This window comes from Babylonia areolata, chromosome 25 (assembly GCF_041734735.1).
Source record: "Babylonia areolata isolate BAREFJ2019XMU chromosome 25, ASM4173473v1, whole genome shotgun sequence".
Classification (NCBI taxonomy): domain Eukaryota; kingdom Metazoa; phylum Mollusca; class Gastropoda; order Neogastropoda; family Buccinidae; genus Babylonia; species Babylonia areolata.
Window position 1 is genome coordinate 21,233,262 of NC_134900.1, and position 26,449 is coordinate 21,259,710.

The 26,449-nt window shown below is 43.5% G+C and overlaps 1 protein-coding gene across 1 annotated transcript in view; it reads left to right on the forward strand.

Annotated features, from left to right (window-relative positions):
• The window catches only part of LOC143299904 (uncharacterized), a 53,315-nt gene extending 27,438 nt beyond the window's left edge, over positions 1-25,877 (forward strand). The window contains exons 9-11 of the mRNA XM_076613412.1: positions 7,317-7,613; positions 10,088-10,211; positions 16,092-25,877. Coding sequence (XP_076469527.1) covers positions 7,317-7,613; positions 10,088-10,211; positions 16,092-19,357 — 3,687 coding nt within the window. The 3' untranslated portion in view covers positions 19,358-25,877. The remainder of the gene's footprint in view (positions 1-7,316; positions 7,614-10,087; positions 10,212-16,091) is intronic.
• Positions 25,878-26,449: the final 572 nt, after the last annotated feature.

Genomic DNA, 26,449 nt, shown 5'->3' on the forward strand with positions numbered 1-26,449 from the left:
GTTGGCTTTGCAGTGAAGACAACCCTTGTTGGCAATCTGGCTGGCCCCCTGAAAGGAGTGAACGATCGCCTGATGACGATGAAACTCCCTTTATGCAACGGGAAGAAGTTTACCACCATTGTCAGCGTCTACGCGCCCACCATGACCAAACCAGATGAGATCAAGGACAAGTTCTACAAGGACCTGAACAATGTCATCACCAATGTTCCCAACGCAGACAAGCTCATCATTCTTGGTGACTTTAACGCGAGAGTTGGGTGTGACAGCACCTCCTGGGAAGGCGTGATTGGGAAGCATGGGGTTGGTAACTGTAACAGCAATGGTCAACTACTTCTCAAGACATGTGCCGAGCACGACCTTCTTATCACAAACACCGTCTTCTGCCTCCCTACCCGTAACAGGACGTCATGGATGCATCCTCACTCTGGGCATTGGCATCTCATCGACTTTGTCATCGTCAGGAAGAGGGACAGGCAGGACGTACGTGTCACGAGGGCCATGTGCGGTACAGACCACTGCCTTATCGTCTCCAAACTCAACCTCTGCAGACAGTGTACAACACTGCCATGGAGTGCCTGGGGCCTTCTGCCAGGAAGCACAAAGACTGGTTTGATGGAAACTGCACTGAGATCAAGCAGCTGCTGGAAGACAAACGCCAAGCCTACAGAGCCCACATTGAAGATCCCAAGTCACAGTCAAAGAAAGACATACTGAAGAGTGCACGCAGCACGATCCAGCTGAAGCTGCGGCAGATGCAGGATTCCTGGTTGAGTAACAAAGCTGATGAGATCCAGGGCTTTGCAGACAGGAACAACATGAAGAACTTCTATAACGGCCTGAAAGAAGTCTACGGTCCCACCACCTCCGGATCTGCTCCACTCCTCAGTGCTGATGGTTCTACCCTAATCACTGACATGGACAGGATCCTTGAGAGATGGGCTGAACACTTTGACAGCGTGCTGAACCACCCTTCCACCATCAATGATGAAGCCATCGACCAACTCCCCCAGGTGCCAGTCAGTGAGTCGTTGGATGCCATTCCAACTTTGGAGGAGACCCAGAAAGCTATCCGTCTGCTATCCAATGGCAAAGCCCCTGGCTCAGACTCCATTCCAGTTGAGGTCTACAAAGAAGGTGGTATGGCGCTGACTGAGAAGCTTCATCAGCTATTCCAGCTCATCTGGCAGCATGAGGCAGTTCCACAGGACTTCAAAGACGCTTCCATCATACACCAGTACAAGCGCAAAGGAAATCATCAGGCCTGTGACAACCATCGTGGAATATCCCTGCTGTCCGTCACAGGCAAGACTCTGGCCAGATTGCTACTCAACCGTCTCATAGCGCACCTTGAGCAAGGTCTCCTACCAGAGAGCCAGTGTGCCTTCTGGAAAGAACGCGGGACTATCGACATGGTGTTTGCTGCCAGGCAGCTCCGGGAGAAGTGTCAGGAACAGAACGCCGACCTTTACTCCACCTATGTCGATCTGACCAAGGCCTTTGATACTGTTAGCAGAGATGGCCTTTGGAGAATCATGGCGAAGTACAGATGTCCCAGAAAGTTCATCACCATCATACAGCAACTACATGATGGGATGCTGGCCCGAGTCTAAGACAACGGAGAGACTTCAGAACCATTCCCTGTCTCCAACGGAGTCAAGTAAGGGTGTGTTCTTGCCCCCACCCTGTTCAGTCTCATGTTTTCAGCCATGCTGACAGATGCCTTCAGAGACGCTGACATAGGCATTGGCATCAGGTACCGCACAGATGGCTCACTCTTCAACCTCAGGAGGCTTCAAGCAAAAACCAAGGTGAGGACAGACACCGTCAATGACTTCCTGTTTGTTGATGACTGCACTCTCAACACTGAAGCTGACATGCAACACAGCATTGACAAGTTCTCTGCTGCCTGTGACAGCACAAAGAAGACTGAGGTGATGCACCAGCCAGCTCCAGGAAAGCTTTACATTGAACCAAACATTTTCATCAGCGGGCAACAACTGAACGTGGTGACAAATTCACATACCTGGGCAGTACACTCTCTTGCACAGTTGTCATCGACGACGAGGTGAATGCCAGACTCGCCAAAGCCAGCGCTGCCTTCGGCAGACTCCATAAGAATGTTTGAAACAGGAGAGGCATCACCCTGGAGATGAAGCTCAAAGTATACAAGGCCATAGTTCTCACCACACTGCTCTATGGATGTGAATCATGGACGGTCTACAAACGCCACACCAAAAAGCTGAACCACTTCCACACCACCAGCCTTAGAAAACTTCTCGGCATAAAGTGGCAAAAGAAGATCCCTGACACAGAGGCGCTCACTCGTGCAAACTTGCCCAGCATCTACACCATCTTGATGCAGGACCAGCTGCGCTGGGCAGGCCATGTAGTTCGCATGCCAGACCACCGGCTCCCCAAGAAACTGCTGTACGGCGAACTCCAACATGGCAAGTGCTCCCATGGAGGCCAAAAGAAGCGCTTCAAAGACACTCTGAAAGCTTCTCTGAAGGCCTTCAACATCAGCCACGACACATGGGAGCTGAATGCAATGGACAGACCAAAGTGGCGTTCAGCTGTCCACAAAGGCGCCAAATCCTGTGAGGCCAACAGAATCGCTGCAGCAGAGCAACGCAGACAGGCCAGGAAAAGCAGTGCCAGCAAGTCCCCGACATTTGCCACCATCCCCTGTCCACACTGCGTCAGAACCTTCTGGGCGCGGATTGGCCTGACCAGTCATCTGCGCACCCACAGAGCCCAACCCACCCACCCCCAGGATGACAAGATGGTCCTCGTCGATCCCGACGGATGAACCACATCCGTCAACACACAACAGCTGAACGTCAGTCCTCTCGCAGGAACTATTGCGAGATTGGACAGTCGTTCAGCTACAGGGGGATGCACATCCCACTGCAAGCCAACAGACTTGGCACCCCCTCTTCCACGACGCCCATAACATTAACTTACAGCGCCGTCATGCCACATGTCCCAGTCGTCTCGCGTCCGATGGCAACCGATTTGGGTAGGGATGCCCACGGCACCAAGGGACCTTTATTTTCATATCAACTTTAAAACTATAAAACTAGAATGATCATAAAAGAGAAATTGAATCGACCATGTCGTACATTCCTGGCGGGTGTAACTAAACTTGTACATCTATCTAGATCCAGAGAAAACAGCTAAATGTTGCAGTGTGATTGCAGTGATAACCACGTCTCCTTTACTGCGGACTTAAAAAGAATTCTTAATTGCCCTTAAAGATTTTTTGAATGCCCAAGATACACCAGAATAATATGATTTAAACAGCATTCTCACTGCGAATACCGCAGTCAATTTATCACCCTTAAAAAAGCATGTTTAAATGTTGAATTTTTTAACATCAGTGAAGGAGCCACGATAGTGTATTGAGTAAGACAGTTTCTTCTCACCCGAATACGGTGTTCGAATCTGCCTTCAGGGCTTTTTTTTTTTTTTTTTTTTTAAATCCAAAGCTTTATAATGACAAATACAGAACACATTTTAATGATTAGATTTTATTTTTTAAAGTGTATCACAAGTGAGTCTTGAAGGCCTTGCCTCTCTTGTCTTTGTGTTTTTATGTCAGAAATCATGATGTACCTGTCTGCGAAGTTTAGATTATGGTATAAATGCAGGAAAGAGTAAATATAGGCCATTTTATCCTTCTTTGGGCTGTATAAATAACTTTTGGGGATATGTGTGCTTGAAACGGCATTATATCCACATATTCCATCACTCAGTTAATTTCTTTATGTCAACAGAAAGAAATCAGAGTGGACTATTCCATGATTGACATTAAAATTGGATTAGTGCCATAAAAGCTTGTCACTTGATCAAATACTTCTGGTGTACTAAAAATGCTCAAACACCAGCAACCTGATTACTGGATGAAGGATTTCTTCATGAGCGTGAGGTAACTGCTGGCATGATGAGGCACTATATTAGAATAGATTCGTGTTATGATATGTAGTTATGCATTCAATCTGTCTAATTTTCATGGTTTATGTCCCAGCCGACTGCAAGGGCCACACACTAAATGAAGCAGGGCGTTCATTCTTTTCTTTTTCCAGTGCATATTTATGAAAGAAAGCACACTGTATCAATCTTACAGGGGTTTATTTGTGGTTTGAATGCAGGGGGAGTGTATTTTATATATTGGGGGAGTGTATTTTATATATTGGTGGCTTTTCCTTCTTCAAACAATATAGACGAAGCCATGGGGTGTACTTGGTTGCAACACCACAGTACCAGAATAATGAACATAATTCATTTTCTTTGTGTTAAATATTAAATATGGAAGTGTGGATACACAAATTCTGCATCATTCACAACAAAAACAATTTCAAGACAGACACAAGATTAGTGACCGAACAAAGCAAGGTTCAGACTGAGAAATATGAAATTTGATGTGTTCACAAAACCCATACAAAGTTTGAAGGTTACATGAAGTTTGCAAAGAGACTGGATGATGCACTGTATGTATTTCACTTTAAAATTTTCGGACATGTTCTTGAATTCTAACCGTGAAACACTGACATATGGACAGAAAGCCGAAGAGAAGGAGAATGTCACAGCCGGACCCCAGGAAAAAAGACAACTTGCACTGAAAGCTTTTATGTTTTTCTGAAGAGATTGCTGCATCATGTGTGACAAAGTGAGGAAATGGAACCCAGTTTCTAAAGACCAGAGCTCTCAAATGGGGAACAGTGAAGCAAAATTGCTGAAGACTAGATCAGAGAGGCAGCTTCTCTAGCTGAGGGAATTGTGATCATCTAAATACATGACAGATCTTGTGGCATGGGAAGCACACTACCACAAAATCTTTTGGAAGGGGTTTCATTCTGTGGCATGTAGATAGACATGGAAGAAGACTAATTATTTACAAAAAGAAGCCCACTAGGATGCTTTGAACCATGTGTGTGAGTAAATGGAAAAGAGCATCATTGGTGAAGACAAAGTAGAGCGTGTATCAATGCTGAGAGACGTATCATGCATGCAAATGAAACACCTACTGTTTCACAATTTAAACCACAGGACTGAACGAACATTCTGGGTGCAAAATAGGTTTTGCAGCTCCAAATCACCGGAGTGAGTTACTATACTCATCAGACACTTACAGGCCGAACCATTACAGGTACTTTTGTTGCTTCTGCATCAGAGGATAGAAGGTTGGAAGAGGCAGCTGTCACTCTTCACTGTCTCATTCAGAGATGCAGAAAAGCTCAAGTGAGTCATTGCCCCCCAGCAAATGCGTCTTTTTTTTACTTAATCATTAATATCAAAAGGCTCCTGGTACTGCAAAGGACTTTATCGAATGTGTTCTAACTGGAAAGAAAAATGCCACTGAAAAGAAACACAGAATCACTGCTTGCTCCGCAAGACACATGTTATGCTTTCACAAGTGGAAAGTGGAAATGCCAAAACACATCGTTTGGGCACTGCAATCTGCCGTCTAACAGGAAGTCCTAAACTTGTCAGCATACATATTTTGAATCACTTTGGCCACTGCATGTCTCACAGTTGTGTCCATAAACTTGAAACTGCAGTCTGCTACAATGGACTTCAAAGTAACAGCTTGCTGCCAGGAAACATCTCTCCCAATAGTGTGATTCCTCACTCCTGTGGAGACAATCAGTAGTGATTACAGGAGTCAGGATTAGGATCTGGCAAAGACATTCAATATATGGAATGGCTAATCAAAACGTAGCAAGAAACTGAAAACCAGGCCACATACACTGGTACTCGGTGACACATATCCTTCATCGACACACCTACCTAGCCTTCAGTTTTAGCCCCCAGAGCTCCAGCCATGTTTCATGAACGATAAGGTAGAGCCCATTCTCAAAATATTTGATATTCATGTCCCCATTCAACTCACAACAGTTGGCGCAACTAAGTCCAGATTCATACAGATTCTGACCAGATACACGTCTGTTAGCACCCCATTACAGATTGTCAGATTATGTGTCACTCACTGAAATGAATCTGGTCAATGTGCAAGAGCAATCATCAGCTGACTTGTTCTTCATCCTGTCACTGACAGTATAACAGTGCAACACATTCTGCAGGTGTCACTGAATGCATGAAGACAAATGGGTCAGGAGTATGCCTTTGTCATGTTTAACTTTGCAGTTGCAAAGAAAGCACTGATGGCCATTTGGCAAAATGGACAGTCCCAGAAGAATGCAGTATGTTTTGGTGAGTTTCACTTCACTTGTTCTCTTGGTATTCTGGGAAAACTCATGAGAGGAACAAGCTTTAGAGACATCACTGTTCAGTTGGGCATCTGCACCAGGGGCTCCACTGAAGCCTTTGTGGCTGGGCAACAATGTGATCATGCCATCAGAGCCCACCTCAGTGTTAGAAGCTCTGGGCATACTTCATCTGTGACAGTTTCACAAACTGCAAAGGAACTCTCTGAGGATGCAGATGGACATCTTAAAGTTCCCCAAAATGGAGAAGAAAAAAAAAACTACAAAAGTATACCATTAATATATGCGAAGTACAAGAAAGAGGTTCTTGTGGCAAGAAATGAAAGACGGCAGTTTTGTAGTGCACATGAACAACTCAGTGATATTTTCTGTAATTTGAAAGGAATGATTAGAATTAGTTTTGCAATGAACTGTAAACTTTTTGTATTGGCCACACCTTTCACAACTGCCAAAGAAGGGAGTTGGTGGGGTTCTTTTTTTTTTCTTTTTTTAACATTGTCTGGATTCTTAAACCGCAACTGACCTTTTGTGACACAGGTAATTATGGACAAGTAATTGTGGACAAAAAACTGACCAAGCTATAAAGCAGAATGTGAAAAATTCCCCTGCTGATGTGAGTGGAGTGTATGGACGAAAAAAACATGTTGTAAATTGTGACAGCGCAGTACATAAAATTGTGGAGTTTTGGTCAGTATTAGAACACCTGTAACGCTCGGGTACATTTTAGCAGGTCATTCTTGATAGTAGAAGGTTGAATGATATAGTACAAAGCTCTACAAACCTGTTTTATGACAACATACCATTTTTGTTGATCACACACTTTTGCGACAGTGGCTTTTTTAATCATACCCTGGTATATTCATACATTATTTCATTTTTGGCAGACAGGTATATTTAGATGACAAATTGATCAAACTTTCAGGAAATCATAATGAAAAATCCCCCTGCCGGGGTAAGGGGGTGTTATGGTCACCTGAAGGTCTACTAAGACTTTTCTCTTTCCACAGGTAGGTATTATTTTATGTATTATTAACAGTGCTGCTTTTTTCTTTGTATTTTTCTTTATTTTATCTATTATTTTTAAACCAGGAGAACCACTTCAATGATTCTCGTCTACCCTGTGGCTACACTCCTCAAAGGGAGAGCAACACAGATGGCAGTGAAAGTTGTGAAGTATTGGTTATTCGCCCTTCCACCATGTGGTTCACTAACGAGCCATCACGGCTTCAGGAGTTGGTAGTGAGGCCTGCCTCAGGATGGGGGCTGCACCGGGTCTGTTATTCCTTCCACTCCTCCTATGCTGAGCTGAGGGACCTGGTCAGTCTGCTGAGGCCGCGCCATGTCCACCCCAACGTGCTGCCTGCCTCGGACACACACTGGACTCAGGTCAGTGGGGCACAGTTTGAGTTGGTGCTGTTTGTTTGTTTATCTTGAATCCAGTGTTTATATTTTGTAAATTTGAAGTATGACCCTGGCTGATGATGTTGCCGGGCCAGTGTTCTGGTCTTGCATCTGGTTGCATTGTGTGAGGGAAGTGCCAGGTCGTCAGAGAAGTCCTCAGTGTCCATTGTATTCCATTGTTTGTACCTGCTATGGTGGTCTTCATGGAGGAGCAAAGGTGACAGTAAACATCCCTGACAGACTCCAGTTTAACCTCCTGACTGTTTGACAGGTGGCCCCCATGAGCTGAATCAATGGTTGCCTGACACTATCAGCTGACAGAACCAGTCCATCAGCTGTTTATTTCAATAGGAAGTGCAGTTTGGAGTTTCTCTCTGTGCTTTGCACAAATGTTCAAGTGACAATGTGCCCAAGTTGAAATGGATTGAATGAACCAAAGAGAAAGTGGTGTCATGTTGACAAATACTATGATGTAGCAGTGTCAGTACCTGAGACCCAGTGTGGTAGAGCACAAGCATGTGCTCCATTGTGGGCTCTGAGTTCAAGAAAATGTCAAATGATTCTATGCATCAAATAAGAAATACGCACATTTTTCAGATACAAGGGAAGTCATATCAAAGCAACTTGAAATAGAGACAGCCTTCATAGCTCACATGTGCTGAACAAAAAAACCAAAACCACCAGGGAGAGAGGGAAGGGGTGGGGTAGGGTTATCAGTACTTATATACAGTGATCCAAATAATATTTTTTAACTCACAAATTTGTTTAACCAAGAGTTGTGTGCTGGAAACAGAACAATCCCATCTAAAGAAACTCACATCAATCAGTATTTGATTGTTTTACAGTCATAATACAGGTCTGTCATGGTTTCAAACTTTCCCTGTCTTTAACATGACTTTTCAGCTTCAGTAAATCAAGATGTTGTCTTCTCTGTGACTCAAGTCAGGGTGACCCGAGGTGGACATAGTAGTTTAGTACTGGTGACAGTCAATGTAGTGTAATATCCAAGTCTGTTCAAACCTCTTTAATAATATCTTCGGCATGAACGTCATAGAAATGGCTACTCATTGTCAGAATCTGTGAAAATGCACACTCATTATAAAAAAACTGTGAATGTTTAGACAACACTCTTCAGGTGCTTTCTGGTTTCAATTCAGAAACGCAAAAAACTTCAGTGAGATGTGCAAGAGTTGTGCAAGCTAATTTTAATGAGCCCAACCTATACCTGTACATTTCTGGGCAAGTAGATCTGTTGATTTACAGGTTTGTTCATGGACATTGTGCACTAAGTGATGAGGCCTTTGCACAAATCATTCTCTGAATACAATTTAGTGGCCTCCTTTAGATAATATATTATGTTCTCATGAAGGGTTGATGCGATATGTGAGCTGATAATGAAATGCATAAAAGGAAGTCATTGAGGGCACTGTCTTTACCAACAAAACAATCAGCTGGGCAAATGTAGAGAGTGTAAGACCATCACATTGGGTGTAAAGCACAACAGTCTTTCTATGCCTTGAGTCATATTTAAAAGTTCTGAATTACACATATGGACCAAGGTCTTTACTCCCCCATCTACACGAAAGTAATTGGTGGTCTGGGTGCTATTTATTTGGATGAGATGATAAACTGAGGCCTTGTATGCAGCATGCACTTCACACACATGAACAACAAATCTGCAATAACAAATGGGTTGTCCTTGGCAATATTCTATGGAAAAAAGTCCACTTTGATTGTAAACATCTACATTTGAAGACAAAAGATTTAAAAAAAAAAGAATGGTCTGTTTTGTCACTGTGGTTGTGATCACCTTTGAGTTCAAACCTATCATCAGAGAAGTTAGATGCATCTGTCATCATTATTACCGTACATAATCATCTGCACAGCCTGCAAAGTTGTGTAAATCCATTGACAAGGACCACTGTCTTAGCTGGACAAAGTTTCTAATGTTATTTTTGCTTGTGACATGCACCCACTTTTCAGATGTTCTCAACAAAGTCCAGTTAGCGAAACATTATCGAGAAGAAAGGGGTCCTCCACCTGATGTGTGCACATTTAATTAGTATGTTTATAATCCAGACACATTGAATTAACCATTCAGATTCTGTTTCTGTTAATTGAACCAAACTCTGATGAAGGAAAAATTGGAAATGATGTGGGACGTCAGTGGACGTCTTAAAAGCACTATGGCAACATGTTTTGTAGGATGTCAGCTGAAGTCTTCCAGGTGCTGAACTGGTTAAAATTGTACTTTGTATGCCCTTCCTTCCCAGCGTCTTTTCATCTTATTCATTGTGTCTTTTTGGCAAGCCGATTGTTGTCAGTATTTTTTCTGATTTGTTTCTTTCTTATTTCATGATGATGATTGATTATGAGGTCTTTGAAAGGATTAGAAGGACTTGCTAGGTGTTTGTACTGGGTGTGTATTGGTGGTTTGATGCTTGATGGTTATCACACAGGTGAAGGAGCGCCTTCAGAAGTTCCTGGCATACCAACACAAACATCACATGGCGTCTGCCGGGGACTGTAACATCGTCAGACCTCTGGGACTGCTGAAGCGCAGGAGACGAGAATCTGTTCATAGTCAGTACTTTTCTCCATTGAATGGAAAAAAACCAAACCAGATGGAGACACTTGTTGATAGTATTTTGTTGTCGTTGTGTGTGTGTGTGTGTGTGTGTGTGTGTGTGCATGTTTTGCTGTGTGTGCTGTACTGATTCAGTATGTGTGTGTATGTGCATGTGTGTGTCTTTTTGTGCCATGCAGATATGAAGATATGTTATTTGTGAAATTAAAACAACATTCTGAGCAAATAAACATTTCTTATCTTTGAGTTTATTTCTCATTTTATCAATTAAACAAAATTATCTATTTGTTTACTGTAATACATGAAAAAATGTCAGGTCAGGTCATTAGATCTGCTACTGGTAACCTGTAATCCAGTACAACCTGTTCAGGGTCGGGTTGCCGGCGACTAAACCAGCACTCCCACCGCTCGCTTCCGGGACTGGTGAGGTGGGTGGCTAGACACCCTTATGGAATTAAAAACGAGATCCATAAAAGGGTGTTGGCTCAGGAGAGCCACCGACAGCCATCTAGTTCCACCGTGCTGTGTGCATGCCACACACAGTTGGCCCCTGGGGTGTGTCTACCCATGCATGCGAAGTCTGGATCCGGCAGAATCTGCGGAAGAAACCTATCGGTTCAATGGAGAGGAAGGCAGTTATAGCAACGCACTGTGGAGTGCAGAGAGCAAGATGAGACACCGAAAGGATATCTTGGTCATCCACTGCATCCGTGCTCATCCTCCAGTCGTCTCGACTTAATCTTGCCACTGGAAATTGGTGAACCCGGACGAGAGAGTGAGGTTGAAGTTGCACAACTCCTCTTCACTTTAACTCTTTCGCTGCCAGGAAAATAAAATTTAATTGAAATCTATTTGCCAGGGTTTTTTCACAAAAAACGGGTATAAATTTTCCAAAAATTCTGTGCTCTTTGTTATTGGAGAAAGACCCATAAAAGTATATATTTTCTGAAAGGTAAATGAATAAAGAATACAAAATACATGCTGTTTTCCCATTTTATATATTTTTAGTGACATGCTGTTGTTTTGAAATCAGTGTTTTGTTTTTTGTCATATTTTCAACTTGTTCATTACAAACATTAGTCAGATAATTTGCACAAAAACATCATATTTTCTGGACAAATGGATATCTGCAAACACAAAATCATACTAGAACAACCACAATATATATATTTTTTTTAAGAGATAGATACACAATACATTGTGACTTCTCCAAGTGATAAGATGAATGTGAGGCCACGCCCCCTCAGTCTCCACCCCCCTCCTCCTCACCACTCTCACACGGTCACTTGATTCAGTTCTCATCAGACCGCGTTGGCTGCGTGCCAAGAATATCGCTCTGCTGCTAATTTGGTCATCTGTCGACTGCTAACATCTGTACAGCCGACAGTCGCATCTTGGCCACTCTCTTGATTGCTCCCTTTATTTTCTATCAGATCGTCCTATAAATGTTCATCACTATCTTCTCCTTCGAATTTACGCTTCAATTCTTTCTGAGCATCAGCTAAAGAAAGAAATCTTGGTTGATTTAGTTCGTCACGATCGCATGTCTTGAGCACGGCATCAGTCCGACATTTTGTTGAGCGAGCGAGGAGAGAAGTCAGGCAAACACTTGGACAGTGACCCAACCAAAACGTTCAAATAAAGGACTGCTTCATGATGTAGATGGGGTTTCGAGCTATGAATAGAATCTAGAGAGATTCCCCAGGCTAAAGCTACCACTATTTTTGTCAACGAAGTGAATGCAAACCAGGGAAAAAAAGTCAGAATATTTCGATGACGAGTTATCTCGTCATTGTGGCAGCAAAGCATACATGCTTGCCATGACGAGTTATCTCATCATGCAGGCAGCCTAGGGGTTAAACAAACTCATTGTGCAAGTCATCAGTCATCCTTAATGACCTTTCATCCTTCATCCTTTCATCACTCCCAAGTCCTGTGGTGACAGGCAAGCGACGAAACGACAGGTGTGGGTACACTGGCAGTCTCAGCCGCAGACCTGCACGCAGGCGGCTCAGGCCATAGGGTCGTTCTTCATCGACAGGAGCGGTGATGGAGCTCGGCAGCCGTCTGAGCGTCTGAGCAGCCCTCTTTAGGAATGCACTGCTCACCTCCCTGGCATGAGGAAGGGGCTAGAAAAGGTGCCCTAAAAATTGCCTGCTCCATATCACCCTGGCCAGCATACCGAGGCTGGCGGGGACCCTACATCAGCGGTAGAAACAAAGAGAAAGAAAAGAAAAAAACAAGGGTCGTTCCTCTCACCATTGGTGCTTGGAAAATAAGGACTCTCCTGGACAGAGATGATGCGGACAGACCCCAGAGGAGAACGGCACTAGTTGCATCTGAACTCGCCATATACAACATCGACATCGCAGCCTTGAGTGAGATTCGGCTTGCAAGCGAAGGCGAGCTCTATGAACAGGGATCTGGTTACACCTTCTTCTGGAGTGGACGAGGAAGCGAAGAGCGACGTGAGGCTGGCGTTGGTTTTGCAGTAAAAACAGCACTTGTCAGCAAGCTAGCTGGAATCCCAAAGGGAGTCAATGATACGGTTATGACCATGAAACTCCCACTGGCATCTGGCCAGAAGCACCTCACCATTGTCAGTGCCTACGCCCCAACCATGACCAACCCGGATGAAGTGAAGGCGAAGTTCTGCGAGGACCTTCACTCTGTCATTGCTGCTATCCCGAAAGCAGACAAGCTCATCATTCTTGGGGACTTCAATGCTAGAGTTGGCTCTGACTACATCTCTTGGGATAGAGTGATTGGAAAGCACGGCGTGGGCCACTGCAACCCAAATGGATTGCTTTTGCTTCAGACCTGTGCAGAGCACAAACTGCTGATAACCAACACAGTTTTCTGCCTCCCTACCTGTAACAGGACGTCATGAATGCACCCTCACTCAAAGCATTGGCATCTCATCGATTATGTCATCGTCAGGAAAAGGGATAGGCAAGATGTACGTGTGACAAAGACCATGTGCGGTGCCTAGTGTTGGACAGACCATCGCCTTGTAGTCTCGAAGCTGAATATTCGAATCCAACCCAAGAGACGCCCCCAAGGCCAGAAGGCTCCAAAACGGCTCAACATCGCTAAGCTGAAAAACATCACCATCAAACAGACCTTTGTGGAGCTGCTGGAAGATTGTCTGGAATCCGTCTCTCTGGACAACCAGAATGTGGAGTCTGGAGGACCCTGCGCGAGCTGATCTACAGTGCAGCTTCAGAGACCCTGGGACCCATGACCAGAAAGCACAAAGACTGGTTTGATGAAAACTGTGATGAAATCAAGCAGCTTCTGGATGAGAAACGCCGTCTGCATCAAGCCTACCTGAGCAACCCAAAGTCCACATCAAAAAAGGATGCATACAATGCCATCCACAGGACTGTTCAGCAAAAGTTATGTCAGATGCAGGATAAGTGGCTGAGTGACAAAGCAGATGAGATCCAGGGATATGCTGACAGGCACGATATGAAGATGAAGGTGCCTTAAAAGAAGTCTACGGCCCCACATCCTCAGGATCATCCCCCCTCCTCAGTGCAGATGGGAATACCTTGATCACCGAGAAGGAAAAAATTCTCGAACGCTGGGCTGAGCACTTCAACAGTGTCTTAAATCGCCCTTTCTCCATAAATGATGAAGCCATAGACCGTCTCCCACAAGTCCCCATCAACGAAGCACTGGACGATCCGCCAACACTTCTTGAGACCCAGAAAGCAATCCATCTGCTATCCAGTGGCAAAGCACCTGGCTCAGACTCCATACCAGCAGAGGTCTACAAGGATGGAGGCACTGTGCTGACTGAGAAGCTCCATCAGCTGTACTCACTCATGTGGAAAGAAGAGACAATCCCCCAGGATTTCAAAGATGCATCTATCATTCACTTGTACAAGCGAAAGGGGAACTGGCAAGCCTGTGATAACCATCGGGGCATTTCCTTGTTCTCCATCGCAGGCAAGATACTTGCCAGGATCCTACGAAACCGCCTTACAGCACACCTTGACCAAGGTCTTTTGCCTGAGAGCCAGTGTGGATTCCGGAAAGAGCGCGGAACCACCGACATGGTGTTTGCTGCAAGGCAGCTGCAAGAGAAATGTCAGGAGCAAAATGCTGATCTGTTCTCCACCTATGTCGACCTCACTAAGGCCTTCGACACTGTGAGTAGAGAGGGACTGTGGAAGATCATGGCCAAGTACGGATGTCCTCGGAAATTTATTTCCTTGGTCAACCAATTCCACGAAGGCATGCAGGCTCGAGTCCAGGACAATGGCGAAACATCTGCTCCTTTTCCAGTCACAAATGGTGTCAAGCAAGGCTGCGTCCTGGCTCCAACACTGTTCATCCTCATGTTCTCTGCAATGCTTACTGATGCCTTCAGAGATGGCGATGTTGGAATCAGCCTAAAGTACCAAACAAATGGCAAGCTGTTTAACCTCAGAAGGCTTCAAGCAAAAACGAAGGTCATGACAGACATCATCAGAGACTTTTTGTTTGCTGATGATTGTGCCCTCAATGCTGGATCTGAAGCTGACATGCAACTCAGCGTCGACAAGTTTGCCACTGTCAGCAGGAACTTCGGCCTTACCATCACTTTGGCAGCACACTGTCACGAAATGCGACCATCGATGATGAAGTGAATGTCAGGATTGCAAGAGCAAGTGCAACCTTTGGTAGACTCTATGCAAACGTCTGGAACAGAAGAGGCATTGGTCTTGAGACCAAGCTAAAGGTCTACAGAGCAGTAGTTTTCCCCACACTACTGTACGCCTGCGAAACTTGGACAGTGTACCAACAACACGCCAAGAAGCTGAACCACTTTCACACAACATGCCTCAGGAAGTTGCTGAACATCATGTGGCAAGACAGGACCCCAAACACAGAGGTGCTTGGAAAAGCCACCCTTCCCAGCATCTTCACCATCCTGATGCAGTCCCAGCTTCGCTGGGCTGGACAAGTGGCGCGCATGCCAGACTATCAGCTGCCCAAAAGGCTCTTCTATGGTGAGCTGCAACAAGGGAAGAGATCACACGGAGGTCAGAAGAAGCGCTTCAGAGATACTCTGAAAGTCTCTCTGAAAGCGTTTGATATCAACCCTGACTCCTGGGAGGAATCTGCAGTGGACCGTGACAAATGGCGCGCTGCTGTGCACAAAGGCACCAAGTTGTGCGAGGCCAACAGGACTGCTGCAGCTGTTCAGAAGAGGCAGGCCAGAAAGTCATGGGCAAACAAGCTCCCTGACAATGATATGCCTGTCTTTGTCTGCCCCAACTGTCAGCAAACATTTCGTGTGCAGATTGGACTATTCAGCCATCTGCGCATTCACAGATAGATTCATGAGCATCCCCCCCCCCCACCCCCACACCCCCACCCCACCCCCCATCCCCCAGCTGGATGACAACGATGGTCATCATCGATCTCGATGGACACACACCACCACATGAAAAAAGAAAAGAAAGAAAATTCACATGTCTGTTGAGGAGAGCAGTTTACATTTGATACTCACAATGTGTCAACTGTCCTTTGTCCAGGTCATTCACACATCTGCATTTCTACATTTGTTCTCACCATTCAGCACATCTTGTTGTTTTTGTTGCATATTGTCTGATGTAAGATTTCATGAGGGATGAAAAAAGCTTTTGGGATGGACTGCAAATGCTTTTCATTCAGAAACACAATGAAAACTTAGGTCTTTTAGTTTCCCTTTGTCTTTAGTCACTGGTAAGCACATAATAACAGACCTGATACCACGCACAGCAATACAGGCATGCACATTACCATGTCCACAGATACAGGCACATGAAGGGATTATGAAGCTTTTTAAACGATAAGAAAAGCATTTTAACTCAGAGAAAATGACACCCATTTCTATCGTGCAGACCTGCCTGATTCAGAGGGCCTGGTGTTTGACAGTCCAGAAAAGACCACGCCAAAGCGAGCTCGACAAGGCAACACCAGTAAAGAAGACATTCCACAGTCCACCCAGAAGAGCAGTACATCCAGTGTGATCTCCCCGACAAAAAGTGAGACCCACAGTTCCTACCAGGGCTCTGACTTGGAAGAAGATATGTTCGCCGACAGTGATGAAGAGGAGACACCCTCAGTGATGGCGCAAGGGGAGGGTAGGGCTGAACTTGCGAGCAGCCAGTCTCTGAGGTCCTACGTCAGTGGGGATGAGGAAGTTCCAGAAGATGACCAGGTGTCATCACCACAGTTTCGTCACCTCAGGTCCCATGATGATTTGCCACAACTGTGTTCAGGTGATGGTGGGGCTGGAAATTCACGTTTAGACTCAAAAGAGAAGCAATCACACACTGAAATGGACTTAGATCCTAACTCATCATGTCAGACAGATCTGCAGTCTACCTTGAAGGAATGTAGCAAATCTGATGGGAGGAAATATGAAGGAGCATTGTTCAGAAGTGGGGATGTCAGTTGTAAAAAGCACCTTACCCATACGGCACACAGACTGTCGCAGTCTGAAGGAAATACTGAAGAAGAAAGAAACAGTTCAGACAAAGTTTTAGCAATCAGTAGAGATGGCACCCTGCATAAAGAAATGTCACCCAGCAGTAAGCATAGTGAACTGCATGAAATAAAATCCTCAGAAAATCATAACTGTTTCATGAATTCTGAGACTGAAAGAGATTCAGTTGTGAACAGAGGGACACAAATGTACTCTGCAGGAGGTGATGAAAAGACACAAACTTGCTGTACAGATGGTGAAAAGGCACAACAGTGCTCTGCAGAGGATGGTAAAAAGACACACATATGTTGTGCAGAAGATGGTGAAAAGACACAAATGTGCTCTGCAGAAGATGGTGAAAACACACATATATGCTCTGCTAAAGATGGTAAAAAGACACAAACATGCTCTGCAGAAGATGGTAATAAGAGACCAACATGTTTTATAGAAGATGGTAAAAAGACACAAACATGCTCTGCAGTAGATGTTAAAAAGACACGAACATGCTCTGTAGAAAATGGTGAAAAGACACAAACATGCTCTGTAGTAGATGGTGAAAAGACAGCAGGGGAGACAGACAGGGCCAATGAATCTCACAAAGAATCTCTCTCAGATCACCAAAGGGAAACAAATGTCATCAGTTCAGATTCAGACAGTGATGTCGACTGCAAGATCACCAAATCTTTCATCCGAAAACAGCCGTTGAATCCATGGCAAAAGTTTGACTCCAACCTCCCACGGCCCCCCGTGACGCGTCCCTGTCCTGTCCACTGCAGAGAGAGCTTTTGTCAGAACAGAAAGTTTGGAAATGGGCCAGAAATACAAGTGTCTGGAGATAGGAAAGATGTTGAACTGAATAAAGGCAAAGATGATGATGTATCGCTTTCCTCAAAGCATGGTCATTCGAACAGTTTAGAATCAAAGGCATCTGTTTCAGAGACAGATGATAAAATGTTCAATGGAAATGATCATCACGAGTCACTGACTTATGCATTGGCAGAAAATGACAATGCACATCAATTTTCTGCAGAAGATGGTGAAAAGAACCAAACATGTTCTGCAGTAATTTGTAAGACACAAGCATGCACTGAAGAAGATGGTAAAAAGATACAAGCATACCCGAAAGAAGATGGTAAAAAGACACAAACATGGTCTGCAGTAGATGGTGAAAAGACAGCAGGGGAGACAGACAGGGCCAATGAATCTCACAAAGAATTTCTCTCAGATCGCCAACAGGAAACAAATGTCATCAGTTCAGATTCAGACAGTGATGTTGACTGCAAGATCACCAAATCTTTCATCCGAAAACAGCCATTGAATCCATGGCAGAAGATTGACCCCACCTCCCAGCAGCCCCCCCTGTCTTGTCCCTGTCCTGTCCACTGCAGGTCAGTCCCTCCTCGGCACAGCTGTGGTCAGCGCACAGTGTTTGTGGACACAGGGCACATCCACAAGCTCAGCCCCACCAAGTCTCCTGACTCTAAAAGAGAACACAGATGTTCATCCTCAACAACAGAGAGAAAATCTGATCCAGCAGTCAGCGCCACACACAGGAAAAGAAAAGAGACCAGCATAGATTTGACAGTCATGGAGAATGATGTTTCAGCTGCTCTGACAAACGATGAACTGACAGAGAATGAGGCTTCAGTGAAGCGAAGGATCACAACCAGAGGTGAGAGGTTTGAGACTGCTGACTTCAACATGAACTCGGGATACAGCTGTGCTCCAGGTGATGCTGACATTGAGGACAATGATGAGGAAGACGACAGCAGTGCACACACAGGGAGAACGTTGCCCACTGCAGCACACAACAGTGTTTCCCACCACAGGCCAGCTTCACAAGGATCCTCAGATGTGATTGTCATTGATGATTTGGAGAACAGACATCACACAGATGCAAGTATCCTGAACAAAAGTTCTCCACTCAGCTGTACCCTCAATGAAGACATTAGCTCTTCCACTCGGACAGATGTGACTCCTGTCAAATGCAAAACAATAACTGCAGGTGTAGAGTCTTCATGCCCTAGTCAGTTCCTTGATACGAAAAGTTTAAATAAAGACAGTTCCAAGAAAGATGGCAGGAAGGAGAATTGTGCAGCCAAAGAGGTGGACAGTTGTGCCAGCAGCTGGCAGCCCACAGCAGACAGTGAGGGGAGCAGAGAGGGGGGTGTGCCTGCTGACAGAGGCGGAGAGGCAGCTGAAGAGAGCTGCTGGAAGGGCCCTGGGAACCTGGGCTCAGGAGAGACTCTAGAGAACAGAGAGGAAGGAAAAGGGGAGGAGGATGACAGTGATGCCACTCTGCCCCCTGACAGCCCCAACTCCATCCTCCCTCCCCCCAGTCCCGTGGCAGTGATCAGCTCCGACTCTGATGAGGACTGCCACATCACACGGTCCTTCTTCACAAGGCCCCAGGCTGGATCCAGTCATCACCCTCACCACTCCCTCTCTCAGCAGCCTGTGTCTTCATATCCTCCCACATGTCATGGCAGAGAAACTGTGGGTTATCCCCCTTACACCTGTCAACAACCTTCACCAGGACAGTGCAGACAACACTCTGCACATGGTGCGCAGGTACCTAGTGGTTCCTGGCCACAGAGTGACAGGACAGAGGTGAAGGCTGGGTGTGCTTCAGCCACTCCAACCTTACACAGCTCTGTCATTGACCTGACACATGACTAGTGCAGTGTGTGGTCTGTGTGATTTGTGCAGTTTGGTCCGTGTGACTAGTGCAGTGTGGTCTGTGTGACTTGTGCAGTGTGGTCCGTGTGACTAGTGCAGTGTGGGTCTGTGTGACTTGTGCAGTGTGGTCTGTGTGACTTGTGCAGTGTGGTCCGTGTGACTACTGCAGTGTGGGTCTGTGTGACTAGTGTAGTGTGGGTCTGGTGTAGTGTGGTCTGTGTGACTAGTGTAGTGTGGGTCTGGTGTAGTGTGGTCTGTGTGACTAGTGTAGTGTGGGTCTGGTGTAGTGTGGTCTGTGTGACTAGTGTAGTGTAGATCTGGGGTAGTGTGGTCTGTGTGACTAGGGTAGTGTGGGTCTGGTGTAGTGTGGTCTGTGTGACTAGTGTAGTGTAGATCTGGGGTAGTGTGGTCTGTGTGACTAGGGTAGTGCAAAGTCCATGATAAAGACATTCATCTGTTTTCCCTGCTCTGTGCATTCCAGGAGCTCATCAATAAATTCCAGGAGCTGGGTCTCACAAGATTTTCTCTTCTGGAAGCCATGCTGTTCTTCTCGTAGTATCCCAAGTCGTTCTAGATGTTGCATTATTGCACTGGTGATAATGTGCTCCATGATCTTACAGGGTGTACTAGTTAGGGATACTGGGCGGTAGTTTGCCGGATCATATTGCTCTCCTTTTTTGTAAATTGGTGTGACATTGGCATCTTTCCAGTCAGATGGAACTGTCCTGGTGGAAAGGGATGACTGGAATATTGTTGTTAGGATTGGGGCAATTTCTGATGCCAACTCTTTGAGTATATGTGGGCTGATGTTGTCTGGTCCACTTGCTTTGTCTGGCTTTAGTTCCTGCAACAACTTCTTTACTCCCTCCACTGATATTTTGATGTCACCTAATTCAGGGAAGTCTGCTGGTTTCATGCTGCATTTCTGGGTGAATTCTTCTGTTGAGTATTCATTTCCTTTGCTGAAGACTGACTGGAAATGCCTGTTCAGAATCTCAGCCTGTGCTGAGGGGTCTGAGGTCAGGCGTCCGTCAGCCTTCAGTGGGGCCACTCCTGTGTTTGACGACTTCTGGTGTTTAATGAACGACCAGAAAAATTTGTACTTTCGCTCTGGCGCTTGGTCCAGTCCTGAGTCACTGGCTGTAGTAAAGATTTTGTTCAGGTAATCCCAGTATGCTCTGTGCAGCTGCCCCTTGACTTGTCTTCTGAGCTTCTTCACCTCTTCTTTGAGCTCTTCTGTTCTCTGTTAGCACATTCAAGTGTGTGTACCTTTAGACATGGTTTGTACTTTTTTCCTATTTTGTCTGTGTTCTTTTTCTGAATTTGTGTGTGTGTGTGTGTGTGCGCGCACGCTTTTTGTGGTTTTGCAGCATCTCTTATACGTCAAAACTGTCTTAGTCATACAGTCTGTTGATGTTTTTCTATCCTTCTCCCTCGTTTTGTCATGATAATTTGTTTGGATATATGTGATATCATTTTTGTCCTTCATACCACAGTTTGGTGTAAGTATTCAAAATACACAACAGGGAAAAGAAAGAAGGAAAGACAAAGGACGAAGAGAGACAAGGGAGTTAAGTCTTTTTCTTTTTCTATTTATGTATATTTTTATATATCATTAGTTTTCCTGTATTACAGTATACCAGACCTTCTGTTTCCTTTTACCCCCCCCCCCCCTTTTTTTTCTACATTTGAAAATGCTTCTGTTATTCATGCAAATGAATAACTGAAATATGATATTGGTTATTTTGTCTTAGCATATTGAATGCTATCATGTGATGTCTTTAGTGTAAAAAAACCAAAACACACACACACACACACACAGTCACTCTGTCTCTACCTCTCCTTTTAAAAATCTGCCCCAATATATCTGTTTAATGTTGTAAATCACTTTTCACTTTGTGGTAAAACGTGGTTCATGCAGCAAAAAAATTATATATAAAAAAACAAAACAAAAAAAAAAGTCCCAACGAATGGCGGATTGTTTCAGTCATTCAGGAAGAAGTCTCCTTCAACATCAGTCAAGCCAAAAGTATTTGGGCAACTATTCAACTGTTTCTTGTACTGCCCATTGATGTTTCCTTCAGACACAAAAAAAGCTGTGATTACTAAAGTGCTTTGAGTCAAAAATTAGGGACACTATGCAACACAATTATGTTTTAGTTTTATTACATCATCACCACCAATGGTGTGTAAACTAATACACCATTCACCCCACCCACCCACATACCCCCAACATATACAAATGTATCAACTCAGACAGAGGTGGGGCCAGACTTGAGACTGACACAGACCTACAGACTGACCAGCAAACTGACAGACACACAGACAGAGGATGGGAGGGAGACAGGGAGAAAGAGAGAAGGGGCAGGATACATCCAAGTATTTACATTATTATGTAAATAACAAACAATGCTTGAAAAGATCAAAAAGCCAAAATAAAACAACACATTTATGTCCCTATCTACCAATATTTCACCCCACTGCACAAGGCCCAAACTAAAACAAAAGTAAGAAAAAACACACACACACACCCTTCTAGACTGATTTGTAGAGAACTTATATCCCTCAAAAGCACACACCTCTCAAAAGTACATGAACATCTGCCTGCCCCAGCCCCCTCTCTTCTCCACACTTACATCTGTTCTTGCACATCCTTTTCAGTAAGGATTTCTATTCATTGTGTCAGTATAAAATGCATGAACTGAATGCAGATGACTACAAACATGGGGCTCCATAGAAGCTGTGTCAGTGGATGGCAGAGTTGAAAGCAAAAGGAGGCTTGGTTTCAGTAAAGAGTTGCTGACTTGTCATGTGAAGAGCTTGCTCCAGTGAAGATGACATCTTAGTCATTAATTTTATGCTGTAAGTCTTAGTTCATATTAACCTAAAAAAAGAAAAGAAGAAGATGAAAAAAACCCAAAAAACAACCCCTCCCCCCCCCCCCCCCCCCCACAAAATTAAGGCAGAAAATAACTTACTTGAGTGTAAATTTTTCATTTCAAGTGCTAGATGTTGATGATGAGCTTGAAGTAGATTTTTTTACATTTGTAATCTCTTTTTTACCTCATTCCTCATAAAATATTTTTTTTACCACACTTTGGATCTTAATGAAATGGAAGAATAAAAAAAAGATTTGTACAGATGCACTCAGAATCTGTAAAGTGTAAATATCCTTTTGTATTCTGTTACATGAACAGGGAGATTATAAATTTGTTTTTCCTTAAAGGTGGAAAACAAATGGGAGTTATTGTACGTTTTAGTATTTGCATGGTTTGGCATGTGGAAAAAATGTCACTTTTTTATTTTTAGAAAACCAGAAAATGTGTCATACTTAATTTGTTTACAGAAAGAGAGGGAATAGGGGATGGGTGTGGATAGGGAGAGAGAATGAAAAGAATGAAAAATAAGGGAAGGGGGGGTTGGGGGGGGGGGGGGGGGAGTTCATATGGTGCTAATATGTACATTGTAACTATCATGCTTGTTTGGATATTCATGTTGTAATTAAGATATTTGTTGCCATTGCAAAATATATCTAAACAAGTTTGTTTTGATTTGCAAAATATATCTTTTCAGTCCATCCAATTAAATAGCATGCAGTGTCAAGCATAATGGGTGTGTGTGTGTGATGAATCTGAAAAAAAGGCAGTAATTATGTTGTAATTGAAGGCTAATTCAGATTAGACAATAAACTGAGGTCCTGTGTGCAGCATGCACTTAGCGCATGTAAAAGAACCCATGGCAACAAAAGGGTTGTTCCTGGCAAAATTCTGTAGAAAAATCCACTTCGATAGGAAAAACAAATAAAACTGCACACAGGAAAAAATACAAAAAAATGGGTGGCGCTGTAGTATAGCGACACGCTGTCCCTGGGGAGAGCAGCCTGAATTTCACACAGGAATCTGTTGTGATAAAAAAAAAAGAAAGACATACAGGAAATTAGATTTTCTTATTAGACTCCCCAAGATATAATTTGTACTGAAATATATGTCCTGTTGGATTTTTTTAAATTTTTAATACTAATGGCTGTGTTGTGGTGCTGGTTGTTGTGGTTGATGGTTGTGTTGTGGTGCTGGTTGTACTGTTTGTGTTGTGGTGCTGGTACTGGTTGTGTTGTGGTGCTGGTTTTGCTGTTTGTGTTGTGGTTGCTGGTACTGGTTGTGTTGTGGTGCTGGTTTTACTGTTTGTGTTGTGGTTGCTGGTACTGGTTGTGTTGTGGTGCTGGTTTTACTGTTTGTGTTGTGGTTGCTGGCTGTGTTGTGGTGCTGGTTGTGTTGTGGTGCTGTGGACATGGATGGTGTGGCTGTGGAAGACAGTGGACATCTGGTGCCTCACTGTCTGTTGCCCCTTCTCTCCAAGTTACATTGCTGCTTCATTGTCATTGTGTCCTGGCTGAGGAGCTGTACAGTATGTATTTTGGGTGTTTTTGTTGAGTGATGTTTTTGTTTGTGTTGGTGTACAGATTACTGTTAGTTTTTGGTTTGATGTGTGTGCAGAGTTATACATATGGAAGTTGTTGCTTTGGTGTTTCAATGCATGTTTTGCACATTAATTTGTATGTTGTGTGGTGAGGTTAGGCATGTTTTGCAGGGAGGGGTGAAGTATGGATTAAGTTATTATCATATTACTATTGTTACTTTATATGTGTGTGGGCATACATAGTTTGTTCATTTCGTTGGACCAAGCTGCATAATTTGATGGATGACATTTTCATCGGAACTGTTTATTTTAAAGCCCTTACAGCAAAATCATTTGATTAGGCACTATATAAATAAGCTTGTTGTTAATATTATTATTAGTTTCTTTTGTATATAACAATTAACTAACTGCAGTTAGAACATGGGGTAAACTGCATAAACTGATACAAATTATTTTGATTGCTCACCATGTAAAACAAAATGTTCTTATCTATTGAAATGCTGTGCTGGTTTGTGCTACAGTCTTAGCCACATCTGATCCACATTTTGCTAATATACAAACTACTTAGTTATATGTTCATATGTCTTGAACATTTAACCTATTCCTCTCATTTCTATTTTACTGACAGTGACTTTAGTAGTGTGTGCACAACTAGTCAATGTGACATCATGGCATGGATCGGGTGACAACTGATCACACAATGTTGAGAAGCAAGAAGGATAATTACGTAGCTGAGTAAAAAGTTTATATATGAAGCTAAACTGACAACACCAGATGGATGTTCCAAAAAACAATGAATCAGCACATATAAGACCCACTGCCTTAAATGTGATACGTTGCAAATACATACAAAAACTGTTGGAATGCTTCTCTACATTCATAAAATACAGCAAGAAAGCAGGCTCAACAGCAAGCCTGTGGTAAAACATTGCTGTAAATACCACATTATCAGCTATCGTGGAACAAGCTATATATATATATATATAGATTAGATAGATAGATAGAGACAGTTGACTTCATCAAGTTTTTGCGCCTTATACATATTATTTGCAGTAGTGGTAGTTTTTTTTTTTTAATGTATTTATCTATTATTTTTTTATTTTTTTATTTATTCTCTCAAGGCCTGACTAAGCGTGTTGGGTTACGCTGCTGGTCAGGCATCTGCATGACAGATGTGTAGCGTATATGGATTTGTCCGAATGCAGTGACGCCTCCTTGAGCTACTGAAACTGATATGTGTGTGTGTGTGTGTGTGTGTGTGTGTGTGTGTGTTGTTTTTTCAACATCAAACTGTACAGCTGCTGGCCAGAAGTTGGTGGTGATCCTGCATCAATTGTAACATTGTCAGAATTGGTAATGCAAAGCCTTTACACATGCTGCCAATATCTTCTCAGACCCAAAGACGTAATCCATTCAGCAAGTAAGACTTGCAAGCATGGCACCTCCTTAGATTAAGTCATGTGAATGATATTCTTGTTGGTATTTTTATATACATTTTTTTAAGTGCTAGACTGGTTTTCTGCATGTCTCTGAGAATCAGAGCACCAACATGGGGTGTTACACGGAGACAGCTTGTTTCTTGCTGTTTCCCTTGTCTGCAGCCAACTGCTGTCAACATGTCAATGTGTCTTCATCATTTTTTTCATTTTTAACATCATTAACTGCAATTGAACATCCAAACATCATTACAATGTTAAAAAATCTATATTTGTAATAGAAAGTGTTTTTAAATCCACATCTAAAAAGGTCAAGTTTAAAACTTAAGGGCCAAAATCATTCCGGTCAATTCTTCCCCCAAGGATTTTGCAGCAACAAAAAATGTCTCATTTCATTCATGTATGAACTTGAAATGATAGTATATAATAACAAGTGCGGTGACTTTCATTGCTACCTTGTACATCACATGGACATTCATGCTAACTGATGCTTGACACCACCCATTAGCTTCAAATCAGCAGGTGTGTGTATATATAATCTCTCTCTCTATATATATTTATATATATGTATGTGTTATGCATTATTATTTTTTAAATGCTTAACAATAGTATATAACTGATGCTTTACATTCATGTTGCAATTACTATTAAAACTTTATACAATAAGACTACAATTTTGACATTTACATGCAAACATAATCATTTTAACCTGATATTACCAGCTATGTTCAAGCTAACATCTGCTAGCTGGCGAAGTCAGCTGCACAGTACAACTGGAAACCGGCTGTGCAGCAGAACAGCCAAAAGGAATGTGGGATACTCGTTTTTTCGCTGCCATGTGGCATGAACTCTTCTCCACTGTCACTGTCAGCATCAATATCATTTTCTGCCATATGCCTCGTAATTAGACTTGCAGTTTGCTGTCCTGTATAGCCATCGTTCAAAATAAATTTTTAAAAAGCCGCTTAGAATGGTTCCAAACCGCACGAGAGTTAGTTCAACAATGAGAAGGATGTTTCCAGTACATGTGGCAGGAACTGCTAAGTCTGGTTTTAATTTTTAAAGAGTAGTGCAAGTTTGTTTAACTCAAGTCGCAAACCGGCGACAGCAGCGTTCTCCCTACAAGTCGCCATGCGGCAACTACAGTGACCAAAGGGTTAAGCTGATATATTTCACACTGCATTATATGCAGTTCCATTTCCATAAATTAGCATACTCCACACACACAACAGTCCTGTAC